The 15206-nt window shown below is 38.0% G+C and overlaps 1 protein-coding gene across 7 annotated transcripts in view; it reads left to right on the forward strand.

Moving 5' to 3' along the window:
* FERMT2 (FERM domain containing kindlin 2) overlaps window positions 1-6262 on the forward strand; it is a 79823-nt gene extending 73561 nt beyond the window's left edge. For 3 of the 7 annotated variants that reach the window (XM_041758298.1, XM_041758297.1, XM_041758300.1), the window contains 5 exons: window positions 1821-1844; window positions 2368-2388; window positions 3016-3140; window positions 3441-3582; window positions 4977-6262. In XM_041758298.1, the coding sequence (XP_041614232.1) occupies window positions 1821-1844; window positions 2368-2388; window positions 3016-3140; window positions 3441-3582; window positions 4977-5150 (486 nt within the window). In that variant the 3' untranslated portion in view covers window positions 5151-6262. The remainder of the gene's footprint in view (window positions 1-1820; window positions 1845-2367; window positions 2389-3015; window positions 3141-3440; window positions 3583-4976) is intronic. The other 4 variants (XM_041758299.1, XM_041758303.1, XM_041758302.1 and 1 more) reach the window with 2 other exon arrangements.
* The last annotated feature ends 8944 nt before the right edge of the window (window positions 6263-15206 follow it).

Raw genomic sequence — 15206 nt, forward strand, 5'->3', positions numbered from 1 at the left:
AGGACAGATAATGAGGTAAGATAGTTGGGAGCATATTTACTCAAAACCTAAGGAAATCATCCTGTGAACAGGGTGTGTTCTTTCAGGGAATTGAATATGGTGAGGATACTTTGGGTTTTATTCCTTATATAATTAAGTATAGTATAAAGCGCAGCCAGCATTTCTCACCAAAATCTATAACAACTCTTCTTGCTGTCAAAATAGACTTTCCAGCCTTGGAAATAAACTTTACAAGGGTAGAAATAGTTTATCTTTTCTTAACAGTAAAAAAAAAAAAAAAAAAAAAAAAACCTAAACCAAGATTTGCACGTGTGACAAAGTTTGGTAAATTTTCATTGAAATTCGCTGCTTTTGTTCACTCTGTTTAGAATTCCTTTCCTGGAAATTAATACCATAAAAGGATTGCTATTTAGGAAAATGGTTCTTCGGTACAACATAAAAGGTTCTTTGCAGGGGAATTTCACTTGGGATAGCCCCCAGTATTCGCTACACCAAACATCATGCCATAAAAGGCAAAGGCTTCAGTCTGAGGTGGGGCGGTGAAGAAGACCTTTCAAATAAATATTTCATTTCTATCTAGTTTCATTTTTATCTCTGTTAAAGAATAATTTTAAAATATTACTGAAGGCGCCAATGAAATACCCAGAACATTTACTAATTCTTAACTTTAAATATAATGTTTATCAAATGGGTCTGAAATCACTTAGCTAGAAATGTTCAGAAGTTTTAATCACCAAGTATTTGTCTTTAAGTTTCAGAGGTTGTGTAAGCTACATGGAAATTGTTTATCCCACAGTCCTATGATGTGGGAGTAGTAAGGAATGGAGGAAATGCTGCCCTGGGGAGCTTTGTGGAATGTAGATTGTAAGTTAAAAAGGGAAAGTGAATCAAGTACTAATTTTTTTTTTATTCTTAGTTATTTCATTTAAAAATTACTCATTTTAAAAAAAAACCTTATTTCTGAAAGTGGATTCATTTGCCTTCAAAGACAAGGAACAATTTCAAACCTTAGCAAGCATATCATTTACACTGTCTGCTGTCAGGAAAGAAAAATACTAAAGTGTAACTGAAGATTGCCAACTGTTGGTTTAGTTGTCAAAGGTATTGGATTGTTTTCTCAGAAGCCTTTTAAATGATAGTTTTCACTTTAAAAAGATAGTTCTCTATCCCTGATTTCTCAGCTAGCTTGTCATAGTGAAAATTCTCTGGAGGACAAAAACAGTGACTATCTGACTATCTTTAACTGGCAGGATGGCAGCATGTGTGTGGTCCGTGGTTAAGGATTCTTCTAGCCTTTTCTTCCATGCTGGCATCTTATCAAATGCACATTCTTTTTTAATGCTCCTTTCTCTGACTAGATTTATATTGGTTGTTCCCAGAAAGTAGAGACCATGTATTGCCCTGACAATTCCTACTGTCAGCTAAGAAGTGCTGACAGGCAGATTTCATTGCTGTTGTGTGTCCAGCACTGCACCAGTCGTTGGATATAGTGCTTAGTAATTGTTAAACTATACGATACAGTGGCATTCAGGAATCCAGTAGAAAGAGGTTTGGGCCATGAGCTCCTCTATTCCTACCAGGGCCCATTAATAAAGATTGTGTTATATTTAATCTACTTTAAATCCCTGCAACTATTTATTAATTACTTAAACTCACTGTATGTATCTTTTTATGACTATGATTCCCAAGCTGAATTTTTACATTTTAAAGAAAAGAGTTGTCTCTGTTTTATCCATGTGAATAGACATTGAACTAGATAATATATTTATAGCCATTGTTCCTAGTGTAGTATATTAGCATCTCTTCATTTTCCCTTCCAGGAAAAAGGATGCAAAAAACAGATGGTAATTGAGGGGTTTGCTTTTCTTGTGCAAATAAACAGTATGGTCACTGCACTTATTTTATACCTTCAACCTATTTCTGAACAGTGATGCATGGGTCATATTATCGGACTCAATCTGAAAACATTAAAGGTTTTTGAATATTAATTTTGATTTTGCTACTAAAAGCATTAGTTCTGCCTAACGAGTAAGAACTGGTAAATGAACAGGGAAAAGGGTATTTGCTCTTTATTTTTTCCCTACAAATATTTACCCATAATTTTAGTAACACTTATCAGTTTAAAATAATGTGGAAGTGTTTCTCAGTGTTCTAAATGGAAAATAATCGCTGCTTCCTCGTTTTCATTTTCATGCTTGCATTTACTTTGCTTGGTTTCCACCTAAAGTAATTTTTTTTGCATGATTTTTGGCTGGAATTTTGGTTTGCAGGTTACCGCAACTTTTTCTTTGCTTCATTGCCATTTTTTCTGATTGCCTTTTTTTTTCTTTCTGCTTCCTTTTTCTTTCTTCGCATTGCCATCTACAGCCAGGCTATATAAGAGATTTGGTAAGTTCTCCATATTTACCAAAAAAAGAAAAGAAAAAAATACATAAAATATTTAAAGCCTTAGCCACAATCCCTTTTTATGGATTAATTTCCTTCCACTCTTTTCGGCAGTAGCCATCCCAAAGTGAGTATAATTTAAAGTTAACTTTTCTAATGATTCATTTAGAAAAAAATTTAAATTATTATGCTGGTTTCAAGTACTTTAAAGGTGCTAATAAATATTCCTGCTAGAAATTTATATTCTAGGTACTCATTCTGATACTGTGTCTTGGTGCTAAGTTTAAAACTTCATTATTCATAGGATTAGAACATGCCTTTTATAGAAGCAGCGACATATATGTGTGTACTTGGAATATACCTCAAGAGTGGCAGTTATATACTCCTCTAATAGTACCTTTTGTTTCTGGATATATGGAAACTAATTAAGAAGAAATCTATCAAGGTTTATTTTGAAGAGTCATCATTATGCTAAAATTTCCAAAAGTAGCTGCAGAGATTTCCTAATTCTAGTTCTTAAAATATGTGATCGTGGGGTGGGGCACGTGATTCAGTTTTTTACTTTTTGTCATGATCCTCCCATGAAAGAATATTGTCTCGATGGTAAAGGTGGTGTTTAATCATGTTTAGATAACAGCAAGAATCTTGGAGGCCCATCAGAATGTAGCTCAGATGAGTCTAATTGAGGCCAAGATGAGATTTATTCAAGCTTGGCAGTCATTACCAGAATTTGGCATCACACACTTTATTGCAAGGTCAGTGGTTCTCCTAAACATTTATGTATAAATCTTAATTTGTGCCTTTTTATGTAATCTACTTCAATTAAACATTTAAAGTACCTACTGAGATCCATTAGCAATTTTACAGTAAAATGTCAAGAATATTGAAACCTATTTTCTATACTTGTAATTTTTGCATTAAAAATTCAAAATGATTTCTCTTTTTACTTATATGAAAATATCCTTTATAAGAGTTAAAAAGCTCATCTTAAAAACAAAGCAACATGTCCTCCCATCCCCCACTTGTTTTTAAACTTTATGTTTTTAATACTGTAGGTTTCAGGGAGGAAAAAAAGAAGAACTTATTGGAATTGCATACAACAGACTGATTAGGATGGATGCCAGCACAGGAGATGCAATTAAAACATGGCGCTTCAGTAACATGAAACAGTGGAATGTAAACTGGGAAATAAAAATGGTAAGCTCGAGCAGTGTTACCTGAGTGCATGTAGAGCCCTTCTACTAAGAATTAGTAAATTAAGAATTAAAAGGCTATTAAATTCTGTAGATTATTTGTACCATTACCTTTTAAAGTATAAAACATGGTTGGTTATTTCCCACTTAACTTGCCATTTCATAACTAGCCCAATTATTAGAATTCTAAGAACATAATGATCTGCTTAGAGGGTGGTTTTCCTGTAGTGGTACATCCCTGTCAGTAGCAGCTACTGTTTATTGAATTCCTACTCTGTGCCAGTCATGATGCTAGATGTTTTTACATTTGTACCCTATTTCTAATCTCACCACGGCCTTGTGAGGTGGTTGGATTGTCCCTACTTTACAAATGAGGACACTCAAAGTTAGAGGCTTAATGGCCATGATTGCCATGACTGCACACTTAGTTAACAGAATCAGGATTTAGACTCTGATGCTCAGAGGTCTAAAACCTGGCACAGCTACTACTGTATATCATGCTGCCCCTAGCCTTGGAGTACAATGAAAATCATTTAAAATAAACCATCTTTTACTGATAAGCCATGTGTTATTGTAGGATCATTAGGTTTATTGTATCAGTTCCTATTAGTGCACAGAATCTCCTATTTCTGAAATATACTAGTATCCCTTCTTATCTGTGGATAACCATGGTCGAGATGCAGATAACCCATCCTCTTCCTGACGTATTGCTAGAAGGTCTGTAGTAGCCTAACACTATGTCACAGTGCCTGCGTCCTTCACCTTCATCCATCACGTGGGCATTTTATCATTTCTCGTTATCACAAGGATGAGTACAGTACAGTAAAATATGTTGAGAGAGAGACTATTCACGTAACTTTGATTATATATTGTTGTAATTCTATTAGTTATTAATCTCTTACAATAACAAATAATAAAGTATCTAACTGATCAACTTTATCACAGGTATATGTGTGAAGGGACAAGAAGCATATATACTATCCGTGGTTTTAGGCATCCATTGGGGATCTTGAAATATATTTCCCATGGATAAGGTAGGGGAGGGCTACTGTATCCACACATGATACCTAAAGGGTAAATATCTAGAGCAAATATTAAATTAAATGCAAGAAGTAAGTTTTCTCCCAGGCCTTGAAGAGAGACCTTCTCATAACTAGACTAACCAGAGACCATTGGGAACAGAATGACCTAAACCCCTTGCATTCAGTCTTCCTTTTCAGAACATGAAAACTAAAAAGGTGTGGGGGAGGGGTTAATAAACTTACTCTTTAGGATTAAAAAAAAACAAGGCTCAACAAATATTTTGTGAGAGGGGAGACGTAAAATAGCATGGAAGCTTCGCTGGTCCCAGCCACACAGAGTTTTCCAGGGACTGACAGTTCTTGGTCTTCATTCTAGGTCACGGTAGAGTTTGCAGATGAAGTACGATTGTCCTTCATTTGTACGGAAGTAGATTGCAAAGTGGTTCATGAATTCATTGGTGGCTACATATTTCTCTCAACACGTGCAAAAGACCAAAATGAGAGTTTAGATGAAGAGATGTTCTACAAACTTACCAGTGGTTGGGTGTGAATAGACACTGTGTGATGAAATTCCATGGCCATAACAATATTTAACTTTGAAAGCTGTTGTTTGTTATATGCTGCTTAATAAAGTAAGCTTGAAATTTATCATTTTATCATGAAAACTTTTTTGCCTTACCAGACCAGTTAGTAAGTGCACTAACAAGCACGACTGTTAATCTGCTCTCGTGATATAATATATGGACTCAAATATGGCACACATTCCTTAGGGACATGAATTGAAAACTAAAGTAGGGGGCAAGTCAGGAACAAAACATCACTGATTTAATCTAGCCAAACCAAGAAAGTCAAGCCATCTACCTTTAAGCTATCCAGGGCTTAATTTAAACTATATGAAGTCTATTTATCATGTTTAATGCATGTGTTTTAATGTATGTTTAATTTGATCTTGTGTTTTAAAAATACCTACTTCTGGTAGCCATTGATTCTCCATCCCCCCACTCCCACCCCCAAGTAAATCAGGCCTGTGAAAGGTCCCTGATACTTAATAATGTCATTGTTTGACCTTGAAGGAAAATGCTATCAGTCCGTTTGGCTTGGTTTGTTTTTGTCTTTGAATAAGCATGTATGTATACTGTCTTCTGTTTTTATTTTTACACCCTATTGTATTACAACATTTTTAGTATTCACCAGCATATTCACTGTCTGCCTAAAATATGCAACTTTTGCATTACAATATGAAGTAAAGGTCTATGAAGTATGCATTTTGTGTAACTAATGTACAAACACAAATTTTATAAAATTGTACAGTTTTTTTAAAAAAAAACTCACAGCTAGCAAATGGCTTAGATGTAGCATCTTTGCATTAATTAAATGCTTTAAAAATATAATTAATGTGCAGATCTCATACCTGCTAAATTAAGAATGACTTCATTATAGTCATGATTTGCCACAGCGTCCTTAACTCTAATGCCTGGACTGGCCATGTTCTCGTCCGCTGTGCTGTTACAGTCCGCATTGGTGCTAGTTGGAAAATTCCTAGCTCACACAACCCAAGAGGGTGCCAGGAGGGGTGGATTACCAGTATTGTCCAATAATCCATGGTTTAAAAACTGTATAAATGCATTTTATTTTAAATAAAAGCAAAATCTTTTATTTGTTTCTTTTTGTACTTCTTGTCTTTACTTTACATAGCATTAACTGAAGAAATGAACTTTTGCTTTTGGAAACGTGTTGCGTTGCGAGGACAGCTTGCTGGTACCAGAGTGTCAGCAGACAGGAATACTCCATCTCTAGGATAGGTTCTTCCACCACTTCACTTTTTTCTACTACTAAAAAATGAACTGTATGAATATTAGGAATCTAAACAGTATGACAGATGAAAGGACATTGTTGACTTGGGGGAAGAATTCATTTTAAACTCAAAATGAATGACTCCTGGTCTAAAAAACCTCAACTCACATGTGTGAATTTACTGCCTGTTGTTAAGAGCTATTGCATCCTCACTTGGCTACAAAACTTCAGCTCTGGATTTTCTCCCTTAGCTCTTGCTTTTCATCAGGCCAAGTCTTCGTTGCTTTTTCCCTCAGGCAAACTTTTGTCATTGATGTCACTGACACCTGAATTCAGGTCCTTTCCTTGTGCCCACCACAGTGCCACAGCCTCTAAAGCAAACAGCATATCACATTTTCAATGACTTTTTATACTCTGTCTGGTCCTACAAACCTCACTCCAAAATATAAGGGCTCCTTCCCACTTCAAAAAACCTAAATAATATATTTCCTTTCCTCACCTGAAATGCAGGTCACTAACTTGGTTAAAAGCCCTAAAATATATTTAGATGAAGGCTTACCTCAGTGCCTTAGTGTTTCACAGCCTCTGTACTGATTTCTCTGAGTTTGCCGCCCCCCCCCCCCCCCCCCCCCCCCCCCGCCATCCTAACAATCTCAACATTAATTTAGCCCCAGCATAGCACTGGCTGTATGTCAGCTCTAATGACTCCAGTCAGGAGCTAAGAGGGCTTCTATGCTCTGTATCCCAGCCCACATTCTCCAGACCATTCGCACTTGCTCATCGCCATGTCATTTTGCGGACTTTCTTCCAGTCTCCCACATGTACCAAATCCCATTTTTCTAGCATTTTAGAAATTTTAGAAAGAGGGGCACCTGGGTGGCTCGGTTGAGTGTCGGCCTTCAGTTTAGGTCATAATTCCAGGGTCCTGGGATTGAGCCTCACATAAGGCTTCCTGCTCAGTGAGGAGTCTGCTTCTCCCGCTGCCCCCTCCCTTCCCTCCTGCTTATGCTCTTCACCCTGCCACCCCGTCAAATCTTTAAAAAAGTTTTTAGACCTCAAGGGTTCTTCCATGAATAATTCCAAGCTTCCTCACAGCCCCAAATTTTCTTACTCCTGTGAACAGCCACTAAATTTGGTCCTTTTTGGAACTTAGGAGCAATCATCCTTATTATGATTATTGCCTATAATAATTCATTACTCCCTTGAGGACTGGATCTGAGCCTCATAGTTGTTTTTTTTTTTTTTTTAAGATTTTATTTATTTATTCATGAGAGACACACAGAGAGAGGCAGAGACACACAGGCAGAGGGAGAAGCAGGCTCCATGCAAGGAGCCTGATGTTTTGGGACTCGATCCCAGGATCACGCCTTGAGCCAAAGGCAGATGCTCAACCACCTGAGCCTCCCAGGCATCCCAGAGCCTCATAGTTTCTACTTAGGATCAGTTAACACGTATATGTTCTTTGAATATAATAATGGCTATTTTAGAAATCAAGGAATTAGGACAACTTAGAATTTTTACAACCTCAGCATAGTTTAATATAGAGGAAACAGACCTGCACACCAGCTATGCTTTAAGAGACATGCTGAGTGCGTTCATATACAAGATCTAAAGACTTAGACAATCCATCCTCATTTTCTAGACGAGACTCCGGCCAAGTGACCTGTTCAAAGCAACATGGCTATAAGTAATTAGTGCCAAGGCAGACTAGAAGTGGAAACCAGATTTCCTTCTCTGTACCAGTAGTGTTAAAAACAAACCCTGCATGAATCTTGAGGAACCCCATTGGTAGTGGTCTCTATACAGAGACATCAGTCCATGAAAAGAACCCTGGCCAGGGCCTTGAGAGACACAGTTTCAGGTTTACACTCTGACTCAGTTTCACATGAACATGAAAGCACTGGGGACAGGAGACCAACCAAGCTCTCTTCCAATTCTTTCTCTTAAATCAGCAAGTTAGAGACCTGCTGATGCTATAGTTAATCAGTAATTTTAACTTGGTACAAATTATTTTTTACACAACCTTGAACATCAAAGGTCAGGGACCTAGAGACATGAACTTATTTTCTTTTTCAGCTTTATCAAGGCATAACTGAAAAAAATTGTAAGATATTTAAAGTGTAGGGGCACCTGAGTGGTGCAGTTAGTTAAGCGTTTTATTCTTAATTTCTGTTCAGATTGTGATCTCAGGGTCAAGAGATTAAGTTCTGTGTTGGGCTCCGTGTTCAGCGGGGAATCTGCTAATCTGCTTGAGATTCTTTCTCCTTCTCCCTCTCCTCCTCTTGCTCATGCTCTCTCTCTCAAATAAATCTTAAAAAAAATAAAGTGTACATCATGGTGATTTGGTAAATGTATATAATATGAAAGGATTTCTACCATCTAGTTAGTTAACACATCCATCCCCTAGAGACACAAACTTTGTAGAAGAAAAGCCACTTGCTGTTCTTGACCCTCTGCTCTTACACAAGCCGAAAAGCAACAGGTGGCAGATTTTACTTTTTGTGTTCTGTACACTATAGTTTTTGTTCCTTTTTATGTTAAAAGTCTTTGCAAACCAGAACCACTATGAGATGTCATCTCACACCTGTCAGGGTGGTTAGACTCAAAAACTCAAGAAACAAGTGTTGAAGAGGATTTGGAGAGAAAGGAATCCTCATGCACTGTTGGTGGGAATGCAAACTGGAGGGTCCTTAAAAAATTTTTAAATAGAAATCCCATATGATCCAGTAAATCCGTTACTGGGTATTTATCCAAAGAAAACAAAAACATTAATTCTAAAAAGATATATCCACCCTTATGTTTATTGCAGCATTATTTACAACAGCCAAGATACAGAAGCAACCAAAGTACCCATCAATAAACAAATGGATAAAGATGTGGTGTGTATACACATACACACAATGGAGTTATCAGTGAGCCACAAAAAAAGGATGACACATCTTACTATTTGCAACAGCATGGACAGACCTAGAGGATATTATGCTAAGTGAAATAAATCAGCCTGAGAAAGACAAGTATCCTATGACTCACATGTGGAATCTAAAAAAACAAAGGAAATGAATAAACAAGCAGAAACAGACCCTTAAGTACAGAGAACAAACTGATGGTTGCCAGAGGAGAGGAGGATAAAGGGATGGATGAAGGGGAGTGGGAGATCCAGGCCTCCAGTTACAGGATGAATCTTGGGGGCAAAGGGTGCAGCACAGGGGTTGTAATAGTGCTGTGAGGGCGCAGATGGCAGCTGCGCTTGTGGTGAGGATGGCAAGAATGTAAGACTTGGCCAAATCACTCTGTTGTACACCTGAAGCTAATGTAACACTGTCAACTCTACTTCAAAAAACAGTGTTACTAAAGTGCTTTTAATTAGTTACCAGTTAGTTATGTGGTAGGATCAGACCAACCTCGGTTTCTGACTGTAATTTATCTGGAAAAAAAATACCACAGAATTGAAAATGTTTAAGTACCCAATACTCCACCTACATTGAGCATAGTGATTTCCCAGTGAAATGCTAGGTTTTTAAACTCAAAACTTCTTTGATCCTCTAAGACACTTTCCTATCCTATTCCTTTCATAACTGTTTCTACCCTGTATAGTCAATATAGTCAAGTTTGACGGGGACTGCAGCTAGTTTTAGACTAATCACTTAAAACATGGCAACATCTTCACCAATTTGATAATTCATAAGAGAACAGGGCTTTCTGAATTCAGCCCTTTGTGCCAGAACCGTCACTGATACTCACAGAAGCCTTTCCTACGTGCATAACCCTACCCAGCTATCATCTGCTCTGCTTTATTCCAAACATGTAGACGGATTCAAAAAAATCCTGCCACCCCCCAATAAAGCATTTTTGCAGCTATTGTAGTCATTCCTTCTTTTTGTTGTGAAGAAGGCAAGGAGGAGTTGCCCTGCTGAGCACAGACCCAACAGATATGGTACGATAATAACTTGGTCAATTCTTAAATCTGCTGATAAGGGTCGAGTCATCTCTACACAGTAATATCCAGGAAGAAGCTGTTTACCGAAAGCTCTGTGCTCTTCAACAAATTAGCTGTGTCTTTATCTGTTTGAACTGCTTTGGTTTGGCAGCTCAAGAATGGGGGAGGTGGTAGAGAGTGACAGGAAATGGGAAATTTTCAATCTGGGTAAAAGGAATGAAATTCTCAGAGTGGACTGCAGAGCCACCCAGAACAGGAAACAGAGTAGCAAAAAAAAGCCTTATCTGCTGACCTTATTTCCCACTGTGCTGATTCCTCTCTTGCTTTCTCTGGTTTATTTAATAAACAATACAAAGTTTCCCAGGCTGAATGTGTACATTAAAATTCTCTATTCCCTTAGTAAACACCAGCACACATGCACTCTTAGTTGAGTTTCCCTTTTGGTATTTGTGCATGGGCCTGCATATTACTAAAAATTATAAGCACTTAAAATAATTTGAGACCCTTTATTTCATGAAATCTAGTTAGAGTCTCATGTGGCTTCATTGGCCAGGCATTATCTGTATTACTGCTCAGGGAAGTGGTCCAAGGCCAATGTTAATTAAATTTGTGATAAAAACAGCACAACCAATCCAAACAAGTTTGACATACCTGTATTAATATGGTTTGCAGATACTGCACAATAAAGAAAATGCTTTTCATGAGCACAAATTCTCATCTCAAATCTAAATTTTGTTTTATTTTTATGACCAAATAAAATTTAGGTAAAACACATTTACTTTCAGGTTTACTGATCAAAATATCTAAACTTTGTTTCGATGTTCCTGGCCTAATTATAAATTCAGCTAACTCTTTGAAGGAACATTTGGAAAACACTCCCTAAAGACCAACAGGTGGGGGGAGTAACCTCACCAGATGGCAAGAAGTCATATCACACTGTACTCAAAGGGTAATTTTGGCACTGGGGTAAGTAAAATTAACCAAAGTCCAAACAGAGACTTGAGAAACAAACATGCACACATATGGACCCTCAATTTCTGAGAGCCAGCCTTGCAGATCACGAAACAGACGGACTTCCCAATGAATGGCGCTGGTGATTATCTTTAGGAAACAAAGGAATTTGGACCAGTGCCTTCATACATGTGTGTAGTAGTCCACATCAATTCCAAATGAATTTCAGACTTAAATGTGACAGGAAAAACTGTAAAATTCTTAAAAGGTGACAGAAGACAGCATATATATGTGACACTGAGGAAAGTGGACATTTGGACATCATCTGGTAAAATTAGTGATATATCCTACAATCCTGCAGTTCCACTCCTAGGTATGTATATACCCTGGAGCAACTCTTGCATGTGCAGAACAGGAGACCTGCACAAGAATATGCATAGCAGAACTACTTATAATAAAAAACTGGAAATAATCGAATGTCCATCAGAGTAGAATGATTTACAATACAGTCATAAAATGGAATCAAAACAGCAGGGGATAAATTCCAAAACAACATGGAAGAATCTCAACCCAAAGCTGAACCAAAAATTTAGCTGCAGAACACAGTATGATTAAAGTTGAAAAAATGTTCAAGTTTTCTGAAACATTAAAAAATAATAGAAGTGGCAAATATGTTCCTCTTCTGTTGGAGGGTAAAAGCCGCATTATTAAAAGATTGTTGGTGATTCTGAAGTTCAGTGTTAAACAGTGTGATGCTAAAAATCACTGGCCTAATGGGTATAGGGGGTCTTGGCTCTTGATAGCTGCCCTCTGCTTCTGACATACTTTCCTGGTCTGGACTAGATCAGCATGAGTCTGGCCCCTGCTGCCAAGTGAATCACTAACTGGCTGTTTGGCTGGCCTAGTTTAAGAATGGAGCTAATGAGTCCAGTGTCAGGGGTTCAGTCCCCTTGTGGTCCACTTGCTTTCTGTTTCATGCTCACAGGCCACGCCATTTAAATTCTGTAAATGTGCAGAGATAGTAAGAAGAGGGACTGGGTAAGAAGCGACAAACAGATCTATCAGTTCAACTAGAAAATCAACTTTAAGCTCAAGGCTCTGGTCAGGATGCAAATGACAGCATTGTTGTTACTCAAGCAATCATGGAGATGTCAACCCAAATCTTATTAAAACCATCCAAGTCACAGCAGAGGAGCCAAGGAACTTACCTGACACCTTCTCTTGCTTGCTGTCTGGTTGAGTATAAAATGTATTCCTGTACTTGAGAATGTGCCTTCTATAGAGGCTGACTTTATGAGACAGGAATACTGAACAACATACGATTCTCAAGAAATTAAGCTTTTGTGATTTGAAAGTGCCTTATTAATGTATGAGCATGAAATCAACAGAATGGGAAATGTTGATAAATGATAAACACCACTGCTATGTAGCAGGATAATCTCGAAAATACCAGGAGTCTGTTTTGATTTGTTTTGAAAATGTCCCTGGTTCATACAGAAAGTACCAGAGCAAGGAGTGATTACGGGTAGGTAGAACTGTTAGAAGGCTTTTTTGAAAAAGTCAGTAAAGCTAATTCAGGGCAGCTTCAGTGAGAATGGAAAAGACACCATATCACAGATGAAACAAGACCTTAATATATACAGGTTTTGTTTTTCTACAACGGACATTTTGAAAAGCCACCATTCGTCCTGGGATAGGGCAGGGGGTACAGCAACAGTTGATCTGTACCAAAGATGGGGAAAAGGAAGCCAGCTCTTCAAAAATAGCCTGAACAGGAAAGAAATACAGCTAACAAGAGCAGAGAATAGGCAGAAATTAGGAGACCATTTTGAGGTCATCTTTGTCACTCATGTTTGACTTTGATTCCTAAATCTCCACTCAAGAAATTATTTTGTATAAACACTCTGCCTATGTCTTCACACAAGTTTTGCAAATGCTTCAATTTCAGGTATTCTCAAAAGAGGCCCAACTGTCTTGTCCTAAATGTGCTTTTTCTTTTTTGATTGGGTTTTAGCCTTGCTTCAGGGCTCCACGTACTTGCCATCTGGCAGTAGTTTAGAAACTTCCTTTTGCTTTCTTATAAATTTTGTGGAAAGCCACCATAAAACGAAGAGTAAATGCCGTCTACTGATTTCTTAGCAGGAAGCCAGAACTAAGCTCCCTGCCATGCCCCCGTCCAGACCTTGCTGTGCTATAGATGGAGGTCTACACTGTCAACTTGATTCTTCACATGCCCAGAATTCCTCCTCTGAAGATCTTTAAAGAGGGAACTGGACAGATGTTTTCATTAATTGTCACTGGTTAAGACAAATCTGGAATGCAGACCTTCAAGTTGTTTGCTTTTTTTTTTTTTTAAGGCAAACAACATGAATTGACAATGTTTCCTCTAGTCCCAAGAACTGCTTGAGATCAAACCATGTTGATCTCTAAACAAAAATGACTTCTAAACCTATGAGATTCAATTATAAACCTTGTCCTTGATTTATATTCTAAGAAATAACACTAAGAAGCTGTGTTCCAGAAAAGTCCAGGGCACAGTCTTCTGCAATCTGTTAGGCAACTATTTTTAAAAGCGGGTGGGGGAGGGGAGATATGTAGAATAACTGTTTGGCACATAATTAATTGAGTTCCGTCTCCAAGTACGAGGTCACAAATTACTGGAGGCAGTCAGCTCATTTTAGTTCTAAGAGATCTATACAGTCAGATGTATCCCTCAGTGAGGCAGGTAAAGCTGCATGGTCGACTGTTCTTCTGAGAAAGGAAAGAAATGCTTCTGTAGAGCTGAAAACCAAAGTAGATTGCTGAAGATGGAGCAGTAGAGGCAAGGAGCTGTTACCTTTTTAATAAATCTAATATTTTGAATACTCAAGGAGAAAAATATATTAAGTGATTCGGGGCCCGAAAGACTCTTCTACTCATGTGAGACAGCACAAGTGCACGAGAAGTTTATGACTTAACTGCCAAGAGAGTGATGGAGGTGATAACTGCTCACGAGTCACAGAGTGCTGGGGGGCAGAGCAACCCCAGACAACTGCCTGACTAGGGGGACCCCAGAGGGCAGGCTTTGAAGGATGTGGAGCACAAATTCTGTGCAGGAGGAGGGCAGGAAGGCAGGAGGATTGGAAACAAGGATCCAGGTCAGTGAGAAAATCCCAATCCTAATAGCAGGTGTTCAATAAGTATTTATGAAAACATTTAATCCCTAAAAATTTTTAAATATTTAATCCTTAAGTAGTTTTTCCTTAAAAGATGGATTTAAAAAAAAAAACTGATTAAAATACTGAGAGTTCTGTGAGGTAATTTAGTACATGTTTGACTTACTCAAGTGAAGCTAAATCAAGCCAACTGTTTCAGAAGTACAGACGGGGAAACCAGAATGTGAGGAAGACAAACTACCGAAAATCATCCTGAAGAAACCAGAAAATTATATGCACATGTGATGTGTTGGCTATAACTTTAATTAGCATCAATTCTTGTGTTATTAAAAAGCAGTGGAGGAACAATGATGAGAAAGTAACAAAAAAGCTTTACAAAAATACAAGATAAAGGAGTAGAATACATCGAAGCTTCCAAAAACAAGATGTCATGGAAGACCCACGGGAAGGCCAATTTCCATTTTAAAAGATGCTCCTTACATTTCAGGAGAGGAGGGAGAGGGCCAGAAACAGACATGAGCATGTGAGCACGTCCTCAGGGGAGGTCTGAAGGGAAGGAGAGAAATCACCCCATCGAGCAAGACCGCTGAAGCGTGGGAATCTCAGAGACACGGTAAGGGGTGTGCGGAGAACTTTGACCCTGAGCAGATGTGCCTAAATCTGCTTTTCTAAAACAAATATATAGTGGTGCTTAGAGTGATTTCTGTAAGGGATTTAGAAATATTGCCACAAGTAAGTCTTCAAAGCCCACTCTTTCTGGCAAATTGCA

The sequence above is a fragment of the Vulpes lagopus genome, chromosome 6 (genome assembly GCF_018345385.1).
Source record: "Vulpes lagopus strain Blue_001 chromosome 6, ASM1834538v1, whole genome shotgun sequence".
Taxonomy (NCBI): Eukaryota; Metazoa; Chordata; class Mammalia; order Carnivora; family Canidae; genus Vulpes; species Vulpes lagopus.